General features: G+C 45.0%; 1 protein-coding gene across 4 annotated transcripts in view; it reads left to right on the plus strand.

Annotated features, from left to right (window-relative positions):
* The window catches only part of MFSD12 (major facilitator superfamily domain containing 12), a 519,470-nt gene extending 502,374 nt beyond the window's left edge, over positions 1 to 17,096 (plus strand). For all 4 annotated transcript variants that reach the window (XM_063915325.1, XM_063915315.1, XM_063915333.1 and 1 more), the window contains one exon: positions 16,767 to 17,096. In XM_063915325.1, coding sequence (XP_063771395.1) covers positions 16,767 to 16,843 — 77 coding nt within the window. In that variant the 3' untranslated portion in view covers positions 16,844 to 17,096. The remainder of the gene's footprint in view (positions 1 to 16,766) is intronic.
* Positions 17,097 to 19,246: the final 2,150 nt, after the last annotated feature.

Here is a 19,246-nt window from a genome sequence, read left to right on the forward strand (position 1 = left end):
AAAACTGAAATGCCCCACAGGTATGGATGGATAGTATACTTGACGACACAGAGGTAGGTAGAGCAGTGGCCTTCTGTACCGTACTGCTATATAGTATATACTGGTGGTCAGCAAACTGTGCAAAACTGAAATGCCCCACAGGTATGGATGGATAGTATACTTGACGACACAGAGGTAGGTAGAGCAGTGGACTACTGTACCGTACTGCTATATATATAGTTATACTGGTGGTCAGCAAAATTCTGCACTGTCCTCCTACTATATACTACAATGCAGCACAGATATGGAGCGTTTTTCAGGCAGAGAACGTATAATACTGGTGGTCACTGGTCAGCAAAACTCTGCACTGTCCTCCTACTATATAATACTGCTGGTCCCCTGTCCCCACAATAAAGCAATTAGCACACTGAGTACAGATATTTGCAGCACACTGAGCACAGTCAGATATGGAGCGTTTTTCAGGCAGAGAACGTAGATATTTGCACTTGCAGCACACTGAGCACAGATATTTGCAGCACAATTTGCAGCCCACTGAACATAGAAACTGAGAGGACGCCAGCCACGTCCTCTCACGATCATCTCCAATGCACGAGTGAAAAATGGCGGCGACGCGCGGCTCCTTATATAGAATACGAATCTCGCGAGAATCCGACCGCGGGATGATGACGATCGGGCGCGCTCGGGTTAACCAAGCAAGGCGGGAGGATCCGAGTTGCTCGGACCCGTGAAAAAAAAGGTGAAGTTTGGGCGGGTTCGGATACCGAGGATCCGAACCCGCTCATCACTAATATATATATATATATATATATACACACACACCCCCACCCCCACACATGGTAAAGTAAGTATTGAACACATCAACATTTTTAAATATAGTTGTAATAGGGCTATTGTAATGAAATTTCAGCCACTACCCATGCAATCCCCACATGCGAAGAAATCAATCCATAGATTCATTAATTAAGTTATGCGTAATGATGTGAAATGACACAGGGAAAAATTATTGAACACATGAAGAAAGGGAGGTGCAAAAAGACATGGAAAGCAGACACCAGTTGAAATCTATCAGTAATTAGAAAGCAATCCTGTACCTTGTCAGTGCAAATCAATATAAGCTGGTTCAGTCCAACTGATGGCCTATAAGAAGGTGTCTCATTACCAAGGTGTCACACAAGAACATCTCATGATTGGTAAAACCAATGAGCTCTCTCAAGACCTTTGCAACCTTATTATTGCAAAACATACTGATTTTATTGGTTAAATAAGGATTTCTAAACTTCTGAATGCTCCAGTTAATGCTGTGGGGACCATAATCCGGAAGTGGAAAGAACATCATTTCACCATAAACCAGCCACGACCAGGTGCTCCTTGCAAGATTTCTGTCAGAGGAGTGAAAATAATTTTCAGAAGAGTTGTCCAAGAGTCAAGGACCACATGTGGAGAGCTTCAGAAATACCTGGAATTAGCAGGTATAATTGTTTCAAAGAAAACAATAAGCAATGCACTCCACCGCCATGGCCTGCATGCACACTCACAACGCAAGACTCCAATGCTTTAGAAAAAGCATGTTGAAGCTCGTTTAAAGTTAGCTGCACAACATTTGGACAAGCCTGTGAAATACTGGGAGAATATAGGGGGTAATTCAGATCTGATCGCAGCAGCAAATTTAGCAGTTGGGCAAAGCCATGTGCACTGCAGGTGTGGCAGATATAACATTTGCAGAGAGTTAGATTTGGGTGGGTTATTTTGTTTCTGTGCAGGGTAAATACTGGTGCTTTATTTTTACACTGCAATTTAGATTGCAGTTTGAACACACCCCACCCAAATCTAGCTCTCTCTGCACATGTTATATCTGCCACCCTGCAGTGCACATGGTTTTGCCCAACTGCTAACAAATTTGCTGCTGCGATCAACTCTGAATTAGGCCCATAGTCTTGTCAAATGAGACCAAAACTCTTTGGATGCCATAATACACACAGTTTAGAGGAGAAATGGCACTGCACATCACCCCAAAAACACCATACCAACAGTGAAGTTTGGAGGTGGGAACATCATGGTGTGGGGCTGATTCCAGCATACGGTACTGGAATACTTCATATCGTTGATGGAAGGTTGAATGGAAAAATGTACTGAGACTTTCTTGATAAAAATCTGCTGCTATCTACCAGGAATGCTGAAGGTGAAACGAGGGTGGACTTTTGAGTAAGACAATGAACCAAGAACACAGCCTAGAACACTCTCAATTGGTTTCAGTAAAAGAAAATAAAGCTTCTAGAATGGGTCAGCCATTCAGCTGACTTGAATCCAATTGAAAATTAAGGAAAGAACGAAAGATCAGAGTTCATAGAAGAGGGGGGGGGGGTGGGGTTGTTGGGGCCACTGATCTTGTGATATGATCCTGTGCTGATATGAACTTGTACTGCAAGCCAGGTATATGAAGCTGTAACCTGCCTGTGTTGGTAATAGAGTGTTGGACTTTTCATCCTGTATATGTGATTTCTTGTCACATTTTGGCGCCCAACGTGGAGTCCTTTCTGGACGCTACTACACAGCAAAGGACCCAAGAGCAAAGTCTGTCAGTGTGATGAGTGTGCACTCTATACAGCAGAAGGCTCAAATTCAGAGGCAGCAAATATAAATCCAGCTACTGCATGATGAGTTGAAGGAAATGAGAAAAGGTGGGCAGGTTCGTGACGTGTTACAAAAACTCTCACAGCGTCAGGTGATATTGGGGCATTTTTGTGCACTTTTGAACGCACTGCACACACGTAAAATGGCCAGAGGAGAAATGGGCTGCTATGTTAGTTCCCTGCCTTATAGGCAAATCACAGCGAGCCTATACTGACCACACAGTAGCTGAAGATAGCTCATACCCTCGTGTAAAGGAGTCCATACTCAGCAGGGTTGGGGTGACGAGCCCCAGTAAACCCCAGGAGATCCATGATTGGTGACTGACCCCGTCTGAGCCTCTAAGAGTTCAGCTGGCCAAGCTAGCCAGACTGAGTATACAGCACCATGCATAGTAGAAATTGTTGCTTTGGACCATACTATATGGTTATTAGACCATGGGGTACAAAACTGGACCCTACAGGCTGATCCCCAGACATTTCAGGAATTAGATGTGGATTCATGCTGCCTTCATACCAGTGTCCTGCATTTCAAACGGATCCAGATATGGACTTTTGAACCAAATACTTTGGTACTTTTCCTGTGGGATTTTCAACCAAACAGCACCGATTGGAGAGACCCAGTGCTTACACAAAACAGCACAGCTTGCCGGCTGGCAATTACATTCCTCTGGAAGTCTCCATCGCTAAAGGGTAACACCAGCTGTTTCTAATTATTTTTCCCAGGGAACTTTGCACACTTTCAGTCCGGGATCCACTGTGGACACTTGTTAGCAGCTATTTCCAACCATTTCTGAGCTCCATCAATGCCTTTCATTTCATGTTTTTATTGGAATAATTCCTATTTTTAGATAGTTATGTCTAGTTAAATTAATTAATAAATTTATGTCATTTTATCAGATTCCATCCATAGTATTTATTATTGTGGAAACATCCAGCGCCAGTTTTCTACTCGTTTTTTACAGTTTTTCTTGGGATTGACAATCCCTACTGGCAGCTGTGACAGCGCGTCTGGGTGTGTGCTATTTGTTTTAGATGTGGTGATAGAGCTGTTCCTCACCCTTGGAAAATTAACCAAAACTAAGCAAGGGTGACAGCCAGTACCAAAGCCCAGAACCCAGATTCCCATTGCTAAGGAAAAAACCTGCCTCCTACGGTGTTATGACTGCAGCAAACCCGGTCATATGTGACAGAACTGTCCAAAACAGGGTGAACCGATGGAAAGCAGTGTGGGGAAAGCAACTCGACCTGCAACTTGACCTGTGGTTAGCATGGCTGCTGAAACCATTTCCCCTGGCAGAAACCACCCTGTTCCGCATGATGGTGCAGCTGAACGGCTGAGGGGGTCTGGGCATTAGGTGATACTGGCAGTGCACTTAACCATTGTCACTGCTAACCTGGTACCTCCGAGGACTGACCAGGTTTTACCCCCTATCAAAGTATTGTGTATCCATGTAAATGTCAAGTACTGCCCATGTGTGCATCTACCATTACTAATAAATGGCGGGCCATTGAGAGTGGTAGCCGCAGTGACATCCAGACCACCTTATCCGCTGATCCTGGGCCGTGATTTCTTGTTGCTGCAGGAGCTGGTTATCTGGCATGATGACAGCAAACGGTCAGCAGCGGAGGCTTCCGAGGAGCCGAGCACCATGGGTGACCAGAGCTTAGCAACAGTGAAAGCTTCCTTATTCGGTGAACTGCCAGAGGAAACGGAGGCTGAGGCCCAGTGTCCCCTGTTGGTGAGCAAGTGTCTTTGAGAGACTTTGGCAGAGACCAACAGGTTGATAGAAATCTGGTTAATGCCTGAAATTGTGGTAGAAATTAATAGTAAAGTGGTTGATGCTTTATCACCAAAAGGTGTACCATACTTTATTTCTCTGACGTCCTAGTGGATGCTGAGTACTCCGTAAGGACCATAGGGAATAGACGGGCTCCGCAGGAGACTGGGCACTCTTAAAAGAAAGATTAGGTACTATATCTGGTGTGCACTGGCTCCTCCCTCTGTGCCCCTCCTCCAGACCTCAGTTAGAATCTGTGCCCGGCCAGAGCTGGATGCACCTAGTGGGCTCTCCTGAGCTTACTAGAAAAGAAAGTATTTGTTAGGTTTTTTATTTTCAGTGAGATCTGCTGGCAACAGACTCACTGCTACGAGGGACTGAGGGAGAGAAGCAAACCTACCTGCTTGCAGCTAGCTTGTGCTTCTAAGGCTACTGGACACCATTAGCTCCAGAGGGATCGAACACAGGGCCCGACCTCGATCGTCCGTTCCCGGAGCCGCGCCGCCGTCCCCCTTGCAGAGCCAGAAGAACCAGGAGAAAATCGGCGGCTGAAGACTCCGGTCTTCAATAAGGTAGCGCACAGCACTGCAGCTGTGCGCCATTGCTCCCACAGCACACCACACGCTCCGGTCACTGGTGGATGCAGGGCGCTGGGGGGGGGGCGCCCTGGGCTGCAATATGTATACCTTTTTGGCAAAATGCACATAATACAGTTATAAACTGTATATGTGCCTAATCCCCCGCCATAAATATTATTAAAAAAGCGGGAGAAGCCCGCCGCTGAAGGGGCGGGGCTATCTTCCTCAGCACAGCCAGCGCCATTTTCTCTTCACAGCTCCGCTGGAAGGACGCTCCCCAGGCTCTCCCCTGCAGTATACACTACGAGAAGGGTAAAAAAAGAGAGGGGGGGCACATAAATTTAGGCGCAAAAGGTGATATAAGCAGCTTTTGGGGGAAAATTCAGTTTCTGTTAGTGTAAATCCCTCTGTTATATAGCGCTCTGGTGTGTGCTGGCATACTCCCTCTCTGTCTCCCCAAAGGACTTTGTGGGGTCCTGTCCTCAGTCAGAGCATTCCCTGTGTGTGTGTGTGCGGTGTGTCGGTACGGCTGTGTCGACATGTTTGAGGAGGACGCTTACGTGGAGGCGGAGCAGGTGCCGATAAGTGTGATGTCGCCCCCTGCGGGGCCGACACCAGAGTGGATGGATATGTGGAAGGTATTAACCGACAGTGTCAACTCCTTGCAAAAAGGTTCGATGACGCAGCTTTGGGACAGCCGGCATCTCAGCCCGCGCCTGCCCAGGCATCTCAGAGGCCATCAGGGGCTCAAAAACGCCCGCTACCTCAGATGGCAGACACAGATGTCGACACGGAGTCTGACTCCAGTGTAGACGAGGATGAGACAAATGTACAGTCCACAAGGGCCATCCGATGCATGATTACGGCTATGAAAAATGTGTTGCACATTTCTGACATTAACCCGGTTACCACAAAAAAGGGTATTATGTTTGGGGAGAAAAAGCAGCCAGTGACTTTTCCCCCATCTGATGAGTTAAATGAATTGTGTGAAGAAGCGTGGTGTTCCTCGGGTAAGAAATTAGTGATTTCTAAGAGGTTACTGATGGCGTACCCTTTCCCGCCAACGGACAGGCTACGTTGGGAAACATCCCCTAGGGTGGACAAGGCGCTCACACGCTTATCAAAAAAGGTGGCACTGCCGTCTCAGGATACGGCCGCCTTAAAGGAGCCTACAGATAGAAAGCAGGAGGCTATCCTGAAGTCTGTATATACACACTCAGGTACTATACTGAGACCTGCAATTGCTTCGGCATGGATGTGTAGTGCTGCAGCTGCTTGGTCTGATTCCCTGTCAGATAACATTGATTCCCTTGACAGGGATACTATTTTGCTAACCATAGAGCATATTAAAGACGTCGTCTTATATATGAGGGATGCACAGAGGGACATTTGCCGGCTGGCATCTAGAATTAATGCAATGTCCATTTCTGCCAGGAGAGTATTATGGACTCGGCAATGGACAGGTGATGCTGATTCTAAAAGGCACATGGAGGTTTTGCCTTATAAGGGTGAGGAATTGTTTGGGGACGGTCTCTCGGACCTCGTATCCACAGCAACAGCTGGGAAGTCGACTTTTTTACCTCAGGTTCCCTCACAGCCTAAGAAAGCACCGTATTATCAAGTACAGTCCTTTCGGCCTCAGAAAGGCAAGCGGGTCAGAAGCGCGTTCTTTCTGCCCAGAGGCAGGGGTAGAGGGAAAAAGCTACACCAGACAGCTAGTTCCCAGGAACAAAAATCCTCCCCTGCTTCCACTAAGTCCACCGCATGACGCTGGAGCTCCACAGGTGGAGCCAGTTGCGGTGGGGGCGCGTCTCCGGAACTTCAGCGACCAGTGGGTTCGCTCACAGGTGGATCTCTGGGTTCTACAAATGGTATCTCAGGGATACAAGCTGGAGTTCGAGGCGTCTCCCCCTCGCCGTTACCTCAAATCAGCCTTGCCAGCTGCTCCCAAGGAAAGGGAGGTAGTACTGGCGGCAATTCACAAGCTGTACCTTCAGCAGGTGATAATCAAAGTTCCCCGCCTTCAACAGGGACGGGGTTACTATTCCACAATGTTTGTGGTACCGAAACCAGACGGTTCGGTGAGATCCATTCTAAATTTGAAATCCTTGAACACTTATATAAGGAAATTCAAGTTCAAAATGGAATCGCTCAGGGCGGTTATTGCAAGCCTGGAAGAGGGGGATTTTATGGTGTCACTGGACATCAAGGATGCTTACCTACATGTCCCCATTTACCCCCCTCACCAGGAGTACCTCAGGTTTGTGGTACAGGACTGTCATTACCAATTCCAGACGTTGCCGTTTGGTCTGTCCACGGCACCGAGGGTATTTACCAAGGTAATGGCCGAAATGATGATACTCCTTCGAAAGAAGGGAGTTATAATTATCCCATACTTGGACGATCTCCTTATAAAGCCGAGGTCCAAGGAGCAGTTGTTAGTCGGAGTAGCACTATCTCGGGAAGTGCTACAACAGCACGGCTGGATTCTGAATATCCCAAAGTCGCAGCTGATTCCTACGACGCGTCTGCTGTTCTTGGGCATGATTCTGGACACAGAACAGAAGAAAGGTTTCTCCCGGAGGAGAAGGCCCAGGAATTGTCATCTCTGGTCAGGGACCTCCTGAAACCAAAACAGGTGTCGGTGCATCACTGCACGCGAGTCCTGGGAAAGATGGTAGCTTCTTACGAAGCAATTCCCTTCGGCAGGTTCCATGCACGGACAAGTGGTCCGGATCGCATATTCAGATGCATCGGTTGATCACCCTGTCCCCGAGGGCCAGGGTGTCTCTGCTGTGGTGGCTGCAGAGTGCTCATCTTCTCGAGGGCCGCAGATTCGGCATTCAGGACTGGGTCCTGGTGACCACGGATGCAAGCCTCCGAGGTTGGGGGGCAGTCACTCAGGGAAGAAACTTCCAAGGACAGTGGTCGAGTCAGGAGACTTCCCTACACATAAATATTCTGGAACTAAGGGCCATTTACAATGCCCTGAGTCAAGCAGTAACCCTGCTTCAAAACCAACCGGTGCTGATTCAGTCAGACAACATCACGGCGGTCGCCCATGTAAACCGACAGGGCGGCACAAGAAGCAGGTTGGCGATGGCAGAAGCCACAAGGATTCTTCGATGGGCGGAGAATCACGTGCTAGCACTGTCAGCAGTGTTCATTCCGGGAGTGGACAACTGGGAAGCAGACTTCCTCAGCAGGCACGACCTCCACCCGGGAGAGTGGGGACTTCATCCAGAAGTCTTCACGCTGATTGTAAATCGTTGGGAATGACCACAGATAGTCATGATGGCGTCCCGTCTCAACAAAAAGCTAAAAAAAATATTGCGCCAGGTCAAGAGACCCTCAGGCGATAGCTGTGGACGCACTAGTGACACCGTGGGTGTACCAGTCGGTTTATGTGTTCTTTCCTCTTCCTCTCATACCCAAGGTACTGAGGATTGTAAGAAAGAGAGGAGTAAGAACTATACTCATCGTTTCGGATTGGCCAAGAAGAACTTGGTACCCAGAACTACAAGAAATGATATCAGAGGACCCATGGCCTCTGCCTCTCAGACAGGACCTGTTACAGCAGGGGCCCTGTCTGTTCCAAAACTTACCGCGGCTGCGTTTGACGGCATGGCGGTTGAACGCCGGATCCTAACGGAAAAGGGCATTCCAGATTAAGTGATTCCTACGCTGATAAAGGTTAGGAAAGACTGAAGTTCAGACGTTTGTTGAGGGAGTGCTGCATATTCAGCCCCCTTTTGTGCCTCCAGTGGCACCTTGGGATCTTAACGTTGTGTTGGATTTCCTGAAATCCCACTGGTTTGAGCCACTTAAGACCGTGGAGCTGAGGTATCTCACGTGGAAAGTGGTCATGCTATTGGCCTTAGCTTCGGCTAGGCGTGTGTCAGAATTGGCGGCTTTGTCGTGTAAAAGCCCTTATCTGATCTTCCATATGGACAGGGCAGAATTGAGGACTCGTCCCCTATTTCTCCCTAAGAAGGTATCAGCGTTTCATTTGAACCAACCTATTGTGGTGCCTGCGGCTACTAGGGACTTGGAGGACTCTAAGTTACTAGATGTAGTCAGGGCTTTGAAAATCTATGTAGCCAGGACGGCTGGAGTCAGGAAAACTGGCTCGCTGTTTATCCTGCATGCGCCCAACGAGCTGGGTGCTCCTGCTTCAAAGCAAACTATTGCGCGCTGGATCTGTAACACGATTCAGCAAGCTCATAATGCGGCAGGATTGCCGCATCCTAAATCAGTAAAAGCCCATTCCACAAGGAAGGTGGGCTCTTCTTGGGCAGCTGCCCGAGGGGTCTCGGCTTTACAGCTTTGCCGAGCTGCTACTTGGTCGGAATCAAACACTTTTGCAAAATTCTACAAGTTTGATACCCTGGCTGAGGAGGACCTTGAGTTTGCTCATTCGGTGCTGCAGAGTCATCCGCACTCTCCCGCCCGTTTGGGAGCTTTGGTATAATCCCCATGGTCCTTACGGAGTACCCAGCATCCACTAGGACGTCAGAGAAAATAAGAATTTACTCACCGGTAATTCTATTTCTCGTAGTCCGTAGTGGATGCTGGGAGCCCGTCCCAAGTGCGGACTTTCTGCAATACATGTATATAGTTATTGCTTAACTATAGGCTCAGTTGTTGTTCATACTGTTAACTGGGTATAGTTATCACAAGTTGTACGGTGTGATTGGTGTGGCTGGTATGAGTCTTACCCTGGATTCCAAATCCTTTCCTAGTAATGTCAGCTCTTCCGGGCACAGTTTCCCTAACTGAGGTCTGGAGGAGGGGCATAGAGGGAGGAGCCAGTGCACACCAGATATAGTACCTAATCTTTCTTTTAAGAGTGCCCAGTCTCCTGCGGAGCCCGTCTATTCCCCATGGTCCTTACGGAGTACCCAGCATCCACTACGGACTACGAGAAATAGAATTACCGGTGAGTAAATTCTTATTTTTTAAAAACAATTTGTTGTACCGTGTAACCTCTTTGCAGGGTAAAAGGGTACACCGGTTATTAGTTCCCCGGAAACACAAGCAGTTGGTATTGGGGGCAGCACACACTCCTCTTATTCAACTGTGTTTAACCTTACTGTAAGTGGCAGCACCCCCTACTGGAATTAGTACATTATTAGATATGAAGTAATAATAAATCATTACTATCAATATAGGGGAACACTCCCTGGTACAAGATTATAGAAGTGTGCAGATACACCACTCTCCGTTTTTCCAGCACATACAGTAAAGAGTCTTTTGGCCTGGCATTCATGCTGCAGTAAAAGATATTGTGAGGAATGCCCAATGTGTCAGAAGACAGCACCGCAACCAGGGTTTAGAGTGCCCCTAGTGCCACTCCCTGTCATTTCTGCGGCTGTTGAGAGAATTTGTATGGATCTAATAGGGCCGGTGGAAAAATATGCTCGAGGGTATCAATACATATTAGTAGTAGTGGATTATGCCACCAGATACCCGGAGTCCATATCACTACGGAATATGAAATCTAGCACTATTGCCTTGGAATTATGGACACTGTACACCCGCCTGGGAATACCGAAAGAAATCTTAATGGACCAAGGTACCCCTTTTGTCTATAAACTAATGAAAGATTTGTGCCGGCTGTTAAAGGTGGATAGGATTACTATCTCCGTTTACCACCCGCAAACGAACGGCCTTGTTAGACTCCTGAGCGTATTTACTTCAGAATTTTAAAATGGCAATGCTTTTAATAGCAAAACACAGCTAGTAAAAGCACTGCCCTTTTAAATATCGGGCATAAACATGCTTAGAAGCGTAGGGTTTAATAACCTGACGACTCATATATAAGTCCCATGACTGATGCATTCAATGCAGTACTGTTCCTATGCATCTATAGTGTGAAGTGAGAAGCTAATGATAAGTTTTACTTATTATTTCTGTATACTTTAATCTGCTTGTTTTAAAGGCCTTATGGAGCTGTTCTCTCTCTCTCCCCTTCTTTCCTTCTCTCTCTCTCTCTCTTTCTCTCTCTTACCCATTCTTTCTCCCCCCCCCCCCCCCCCCACCACCACCACCACCTCTTTACTTGTCGTTCATCTGGCTTTATCTCTTTGCCAGCCTTCCTCTATTGTTCGCCTTTTTTTCCTGGACCTCTTGGTGTGACTTGTCCAGTCCCTCCCACACTGTTGTTCTCCAGCTCACCTTAGTCACAGTGATAGTCTAGCATTCTTGTTGGGGGAACTGTGAGCAGGGGTCGCATACCAGTGTTTTGCAGTGCATGTCAGGGACACACAGGCTAGTAGGATTATATGTAGTAGTATGAGATAATGTATTTTGTCAGTATAGTAAATAAGGTTGTGTGAGGTGTATTGTCATTATAGTACAAGGGTGGCCAACCAGTCAGTGACAAAGAGCCAAAAAACCTTGTTGGGTATGTCAAAGAGCCGACATCGTGCCGATGGCGCGCATGCAAAAATGGAATGTGGCCTTGTGCCTGCTAGACCACACCCCTGGTATAAAATAAATTGAAAAAGCCAGAAGGACATAAAATAAAAAAATTTGAGCCAAATCCATTGAAAAAGCCACTTTCACATAATACACTTCAGCTACACCATGTGTCACTCCAGCCAGCTCCCCCATGTGTCACTCCTGCTAGCACCCTCCTATGTCACTCCAGCCAGCTCTCCCATGTGTCACTCCTGCCAACACCCTCCTGTCACTCCAGCCAGCTCTCCCATGTGTCACTCCTGCCAATACCCTCCTGTCACTCCAGCCAGCTCCCTCATGTGTCACTCCTGCCAATACCCTCCTGTCACTCCAGCCAGCTCTCCCATGTGTCACTCCTGCCAACACCCTCCTGTCACTCCAGCCAGCTCTCCCATGTGTCACTCCTGCTAGCACCCTCCTATGTCACTCCAGCCAGCTCTCCCATGTGTCACTCCTGCCAATACCCTCCTGTCACTCCAGCCAGCTCTCCCATGTGTCACTCCTGCCAATACCCTCCTGTCACTCCAGCCAGCTCCCTCATGTGTCACTCCTGCCAATACCCTCCTGTCACTCCAGCCAGCTCTCCCATGTGTCACTCCTGCCAACACCCTCCTGTCACTCCAGCCAGCTCTCCCATGTGTCACTCCTGCTAGCACCCTCCTATGTCACTCCAGCCAGCTCTCCCATGTGTCACTCCTGCCAATACCCTCCTGTCACTCCAGCCAGCTCCCTCATGTGTCACTCCTGCCAATACCCTCCTGTCACTCCAGCCAGCTCTCCCATGTGTCACTCCTGCCAACACCCTCCTGTCACTCCAGCCAGCTCCCTCATGTGTCACTCCTGCCAATACCCTCCTGTCACTCCAGCCAGCTCCCTCATGTGTCACTCCTGCCAATACCCTCCTGTCACTCCAGCCAGCTCTCCCATGTGTCACTCCTGCCAACACCCTCCTGTCACTCCAGCCAGCTCTCCCATGTGTCACTCCTGCCAATACCCTCCTGTCACTCAAGCCAGCTCTCCCATGTGTCACTACTTCCAGCACCCTCCAGCGTCACTCCTGCCAGGACCCTCCTGTGTCTCTCCAGCCAGCTCTGCCATGTGTCACTCTAGCCCACCCCCATGTATCACTACAGTCCCATCAACTCATGCCATTGCAGCAGTCCCTAATGTGTGCTCTGTTTGCTGGTGGGTGTCTCACCTCTAGTATCTGACTCCTTCAGTTTTTAGTCCCTGTAGTGCTGCTGCGTGTCTGGCTGGAGTGCAGCGGTTTCTGTATCTGTTGTGGTCACATGATTTAGAGTGTTGGGAGCCACATTTGAATAAAGAAAGAGCCACATGCGGCTCAAGAGCCACAGGTTGGCCACCGCTGTTATAGTATATTGTGTTTGTAACCTGTGACCTGTAGGTATATTGCCACTGTGCAGCTTGTAGGTAGCACTGTGTGTTACAGATTGGCCCCATCATCTCTTCTGTGATTTTTTTTTTGTGCTGCCTTTTTCTGTTGCAGCAGGACAGCTCTCTCCTAGTGTTAAAATATATATTCAGCTTGTTCCGTCATGATGTTTAAGGAGGATATCGCTGGCCTAGCTAGGGAGCACTCTAGTAACGGTCTGTCATTTGGGTAGGACACACTGAGTGGTCCATGGGGGCTTGCAGTGGACACACTGGGACTGCATATACAGTATATATTTGTTGGCTGATAGCAGAGAACACATAGTGACCACAGTGGGGAGGCAGATCACTTTGATAGATGGGGATGAAATGGTGGAGCACACAGAATAACTGGGGATTCACTGATGGCCCGGCAGAGGATATGATGAAACAGGCGAAGAGGAATGACCCATTCTTGGTGTACCACAAAGGAATTTGTAGGAGCTGTTAGCTTAGTCAGCATTTTCCGGGTCCCACTGTGTATGTGTGTATGAATAATATAAAACTGAACAAACAGGTGCACTCAACTTGAAAATACACAACACTAGCAATGATTGCATATTGGAATATGGCATCTGCTGAATAAACTTGGCCCCTAATTGAAAGTCTAGTGAGTGCATCCATTCTTTCAATTTGTATTTTAGTTGGTAACCCAGCACTATTGTTTCATCTTTACTAAGAATGGTCTCTACTATCTAGCAAAATAAAGTATACGGTTATAGCCATGCTCATCTATCTTCCTTGTGGCATGTAGTGCTAAAAGCTATTTGCATTACATTTGCCTGCGCCTTGTCGTTGTCGCAGTGTGGTGTATTCAGTCATAGTGTAATGAATTGAGTCTCTGTCGGGTACAATACTGGCAATAGAAGAAGTGAGAATTCCAGTGCGCAATTGAGACCAAAGATGCAGCCCAAATGAGTATAACAAAAGTGTACATCCAAGACACTAAGATCAAATGGTATAGGAAAAGTGTTACACACACATGTGGCGCTCAAAGGACAAATTATTCCACCATATATCAGAAATAATACTGAAACAATAATCACCCTAGATATTCCATATGGTAATGATCCACCGTTTCTGTAATAAACCTAGAAGATAGTGACCACCTCCACACAATAGTTATTGGCGGTTGGACACAGAGACAAAAAGAAAATATATAGTGCAGTGATCCTTTTTCAATTATTGGATTTAATCAACTGATGCACTTACAAACACACGAATATATATCAGCATTTCACAGATGATTCCACTGGTACAAGATGATGGCTTTCGGGTGAGTCTTAGCATGAAGAATGCTTAAATCTGTAAGACAGAATGTGCTTGCCTCCACATAGTGTGTATAGAAGTGCAAGTACATAAATCGCAGAAAATATATAATGCAGTATTCTTTGTAAAAAAAAAACAACACAAATTTAATAAAAGATGCACTTACAAACACAAAAGATTGAAAAGCATGGTACAACAATCCAAAAGGAGGCACAGCAGCTCAGCAAACAGCAAACAAACCCACGGGTCCCAAAAGGAGGGGGTAAATTTACTAAGATGGGAGTTCTATTTAAGATGGGATGTTGCCCATAGCAACCAGTCAGATTTTACTTCTCATTTATCTAGCACCTTCTAGAAGATAATACCTGGAATCTGATTGGTTGCTATGGGCAACATCCCATCTTAAATAGAACTCCCATTTTAGTAAATATATCCCGAGATCTCTGGATCCGATTGCAGGAGATCAAAAGACCCTCAGAGCAGTTGCCGTGGAGCTGCCAGGTTCCCTTGTGTGCAGAAGTTTGGAAGAACAAGCACTTCGTACAATACTGGTGTTTGTCCACCAGGTGTCGCTTTTGAAAACCACCATTGTGCTTGTGTGAAGTCCTACATTGTAAAGTCAAACGATGCTTGTATTTTAAGAACTACTTTTTTTTTTTTAGATGATCTCTACATTAATTAGAAATGTGAACACAGAAAAAGATTTACAGAGCGTCTCTAAAGCACGCAATGGATAGGACATTTCAGAGTTATACACAGCTCTCTCAAAGAAAAACAAATCATTACAATCAGTGATAGAGTTGGGAGGCACAGCACTATAAAAAAAAATTACAATGAGCGACATCACTGTGTCACTGCAGGTGTCAGTCACCTGTCTCGATGGTTCTCTTGTCATAGTGGTATCGCCAACGGTTACCATGTTCATGAGCATGTTTGATCCCTGCAAAGGACACACTTATTTGTGTGTGTGTGTGTGTGTGTGTGTGTGTGTGTGTGTGTGTGTGTGTGTGTGTGTGTGTGTGTGTGTGTGTGAAAAGTAGCATCCAAACTTTTATTTACATTTTCCCGTAATAAGCTCTGTTGTGCTTAATATACAGACTCAGACATGCACACAGATAAAAAACTGTAGATGCAACTTTTTACACAGATATACAAGTATGGCTTTTCAAGTTATCAAAGACTGAGTTTACCGTACTTTTTCCCGGGCCTCCCCATTGCTTTAATAGGCAACCTCCCCCGACCCCAATCCCACCCCTGTGAGATTTGTGATTTCATGGACTGGGTGTACTGCTTAGTAAATGTCAGCATGAGCCATTCATTTTACATTCAGTAGTGTTCCGGCCGTGTTGTGTACTAGGCAGTACAACCAAGTGTAGTCTTTATGAGACTAAGTTTACTGTACTTCTTCCTAGGTCTCCCCATTGTTTTATTAGGCAGCCTCCCCCACCACTAATCCCACCCCCTGTGCATGCACTGAGAGATGCCTGGTGTGAGTGAGCCCACAGTTGCCGGGCATATTTGCTAACGTTGGATGTCTCTTTTTTGCCGTAAATGCATCTTATAAACATCGCTATGTGAATTGGATGCACAAAAAGCTTCTACTGATTAAAATGATATGTGGCATGCCTATATTCTGTATGCATACAAAATGCTATGTTACAGTGATTTCCAGGAAAACACTGTAACATAGAATTTCATTAGCAGATACATCCGCGGTCTCACTCAGAATATTGGCTTGCAGCATATAATTTTAATCAGCAGAAGCTGCTTGTGCATCCTATTCGCATAGCGATGTGTATAAGATACATCTACGGCAAAAAAAAAAAAAAAAAAGACGCCCGACGTTAGAGCTGCCCGGCAGCTGACAGCTCACTCACGCCAGGCATCTTTCGATCTCTCGGTGCATGCACAATGCTGATATGCCTTACAAATGAATGTGCCTTCTGGTTTCCCTTCTCCAGACAAAGCCAGCATGAGCCATTCATTTGCATACAGTAGTCTACCGCTTGTGTTGTGTTTGTCATTTACTAAGCAGTACACCCAGTCCGTCAAAATATACAAGGGATGCGGTGGATGGCACTCCAGGGCTGTAATCCTGATGTAACAAATCATAGGCAGTACACAAACGGTGCATATAATGTATACACTCACACTGTGTGTGAATGTATATTACTACAGACATTGTATTTTGTTAATTTAATCTCTCTATAAATCATTAATTGCATGAGACCGAACCGTTTAGCCTTGATCTCACCTTTTCTTTACAGTTTATCTCACAGCTTTACCTCTGACCCAATATGTGTGTTTCAATGACAAGTTCATTTCTTGCTGTATCAGACTCATATTGAGTGTACATTAGCATAAGTTAATAGTAGGATTTTATGGTTATATGTGGAAGTTCTGCCTTCAGCTTTCTATATACTGTTTTATTTTGCTTTGTGCTTTTGGTCCACTTGCTTATCCCTTATGTTTCTGCAAACTTCATGTTCATGCAAATCTTATAATTTCCGAATAACTGACCTTTTGCTCTAGTTACTACTTGTTCCATTTATTTCCGCTACATGGTGTCAGTGATCCCGCAGCAGCAATCCTCTGCTCATCGTATTTTTGTCTTCTAGGCAAAGTCTCAACCTCATCAATACAGGACACTTCCTGGACCCCTACGTCAGAAGAATCCAGTACAGTGAGCACCTGAGTTTCATGAACACTTCATCTACTTATATTATTGCACTATCTGAAATGATTTTCCAAAAAGAATCAATTTACCACTAATTCTTAGTGTTTTTCCTTTGCCTGGCAAATTGAAATGAATATTATTGTAATGTAGCAATGAGCTGCTGGACAGTAAACTTCTGTTATGGACTTTTAACTGCAACCTGTGTCCTTCACAGAAAAGCACATGTCAGGCGAAAGAAGAAGCAATAAAAAATGAAATCATTTTACAATTACCAGTGTGACTGTGCTTTAAATCTTCTGGAAAGTAATTTTCACCTTTGACAGCAATATCTTGGAATCTTGATTGGAGTTCAACATCTAGAGCAAAGTTTTTAAACTTTTTGTAAGTGACAGAACAAGTATAGACATATTTAGTCTCAAATTACATACATATGAGACCAACTCACATTTGTAACTACGGTTTTTAACATTTTTAAACCCAATAAATAAAGAATATGTAATTAAAGGAAAGAAGGAGTAAAGAATCTCCGCAAAAGCAGTCTCATTCATATTACAGATTCCTTAATAGGGAGGAAGGGGAAGGGGGGGATCTGAGGTCTTTTTCCCTTCCCAACTAGCATTTTGGCTGAGAAGTATTCAGGTAAGAACAACATGTTCTAAATAGTTGGAATAATACTCTAATGGATGGGGACAGACAAGTGACTTTTAAAGTATAAGGTATGGAATATAGTTAATGTGTTTAGTGGAGTACATACAAACACATTTAGTTTGAGGACTGATACTTCCAAAGCAGATCTGCTACTAAGCACCAAGTGGGAATTGTAGTAGTCTGCAAGATACAGGCATTGGCATAATTCGGACGTGTCTGCTCGTTTTTTTTTTTGTTTAGTTTTTTTAAAGGGCCAATAATTTTGAAAGACAAAAACTATATTTTAGTAGTTATGGTTATAATAGCAATCAATAGAATATACCATAGATTCCTTTATAGTGGTGTTGATGTTGGCTATTGTATTCTTGTTTTTATCAAATTGTGACTACACTCAATCATTGATCTCACCAAACGTGGAATTAAAAATTATAAAAGCACAATGTGTAGTATTATCATTAGGTATCAACGAATAGAAGTTCAAAGGAGAGTCACAAAAGGTGGTTCAGTAGAAATCTTGAATCTTTACAGAATGAAGTGAAGTAGCATAACCAACTCACAATTACACACACCTGGTCAAAAGTGCATAATGGTATTTTTTGTTCTTCAGTTCAACCAAAGAAGCTTAAAAAAAGGCAGCGTACGGCATATCAGCAGAGGCTGATATATAAAGGTTTCTTTTTATATGATGCCAGGAATGAGTTTATATACTGCGTACCACACTCACGATTATACATATATAAATGCTCCTATCTGGCTTTCATCGAGTCCCATCAAGGTTAGGTGGTTCTTCCCAGTGCGGTCAGTTTGGTGCATAAAATCAAACCCCCAAAAATTGGATGTAGCCCAAAGTATATGGTAAAAAGGGTTTGTTACATACATTCCCTCATAATTGGTGTAAAACACTAATATGAAAATGATAGCATACGGGGGGGGGGGGGGGGGGGGGGACACTGTCAAAGAATGGAACCCGGACCATTAAAATAGGTAAGTGGCCGGTTACCTCAGATGTTTTATTCAATACAAAAGACTTCTCACATGTTTGTTGACAGGTTTGGCACATAGAAACCTATATCAAGACATGTTAGTACTGTGAACATACATAGTATTTAACTATGGAGTGGCCAATCATAACACAATCGGAAATGACATCTTATTTGTCATTTTAAAAGATTGTGTGTACACTTATCAAATTACATACAGCAGTGTCAGAACAATATTCTCACAACTTGTAATACAGATGATCATCATTAAATATAACAAATAAATTGTCAAATGAAACATAATTTTGCAACATTCTGTCTGTTTCTAAATTACAGAAGTGACATGTTCGTTCCACGATTTAAAATATACAGGTGAAACTCAATATTAGAATATCGTGCAAAAGTTAATTTAGTTCAGTAATTCAGCTTAAAAGGTGAAACTAATATATAGACTCATTACATGCAAAGTGAGATATTTCAAGCCTTTATTTGTTATAATTTTGATGATTTTGGTGTACAGCTTAAGAAAACCCCAAATCCAAAATCTCAGAAAATTAGAATAGAGAAAGATAAGAGACATGAGACCGAACAATGCAGAAGAGCTGAAGGCCGCTATTGAATCATCCTGGTCTTCCATAACACCTCAGCAGTGCCACAGGCTGATAGAATCCGTGCCACGCCACTTTGAGGCAGTAATTCATGCAAAAGGGGCCCAAACCAAGTACTGGGTACATATGCATGGTTATACTTTTCAGAGGGCCGACATTTCTGTATTTAAAATCCTTTTTGTTAT

The sequence above is a fragment of the Pseudophryne corroboree genome, chromosome 1 (assembly GCF_028390025.1).
Source record: "Pseudophryne corroboree isolate aPseCor3 chromosome 1, aPseCor3.hap2, whole genome shotgun sequence".
NCBI classification, from domain to species: domain Eukaryota; kingdom Metazoa; phylum Chordata; class Amphibia; order Anura; family Myobatrachidae; genus Pseudophryne; species Pseudophryne corroboree.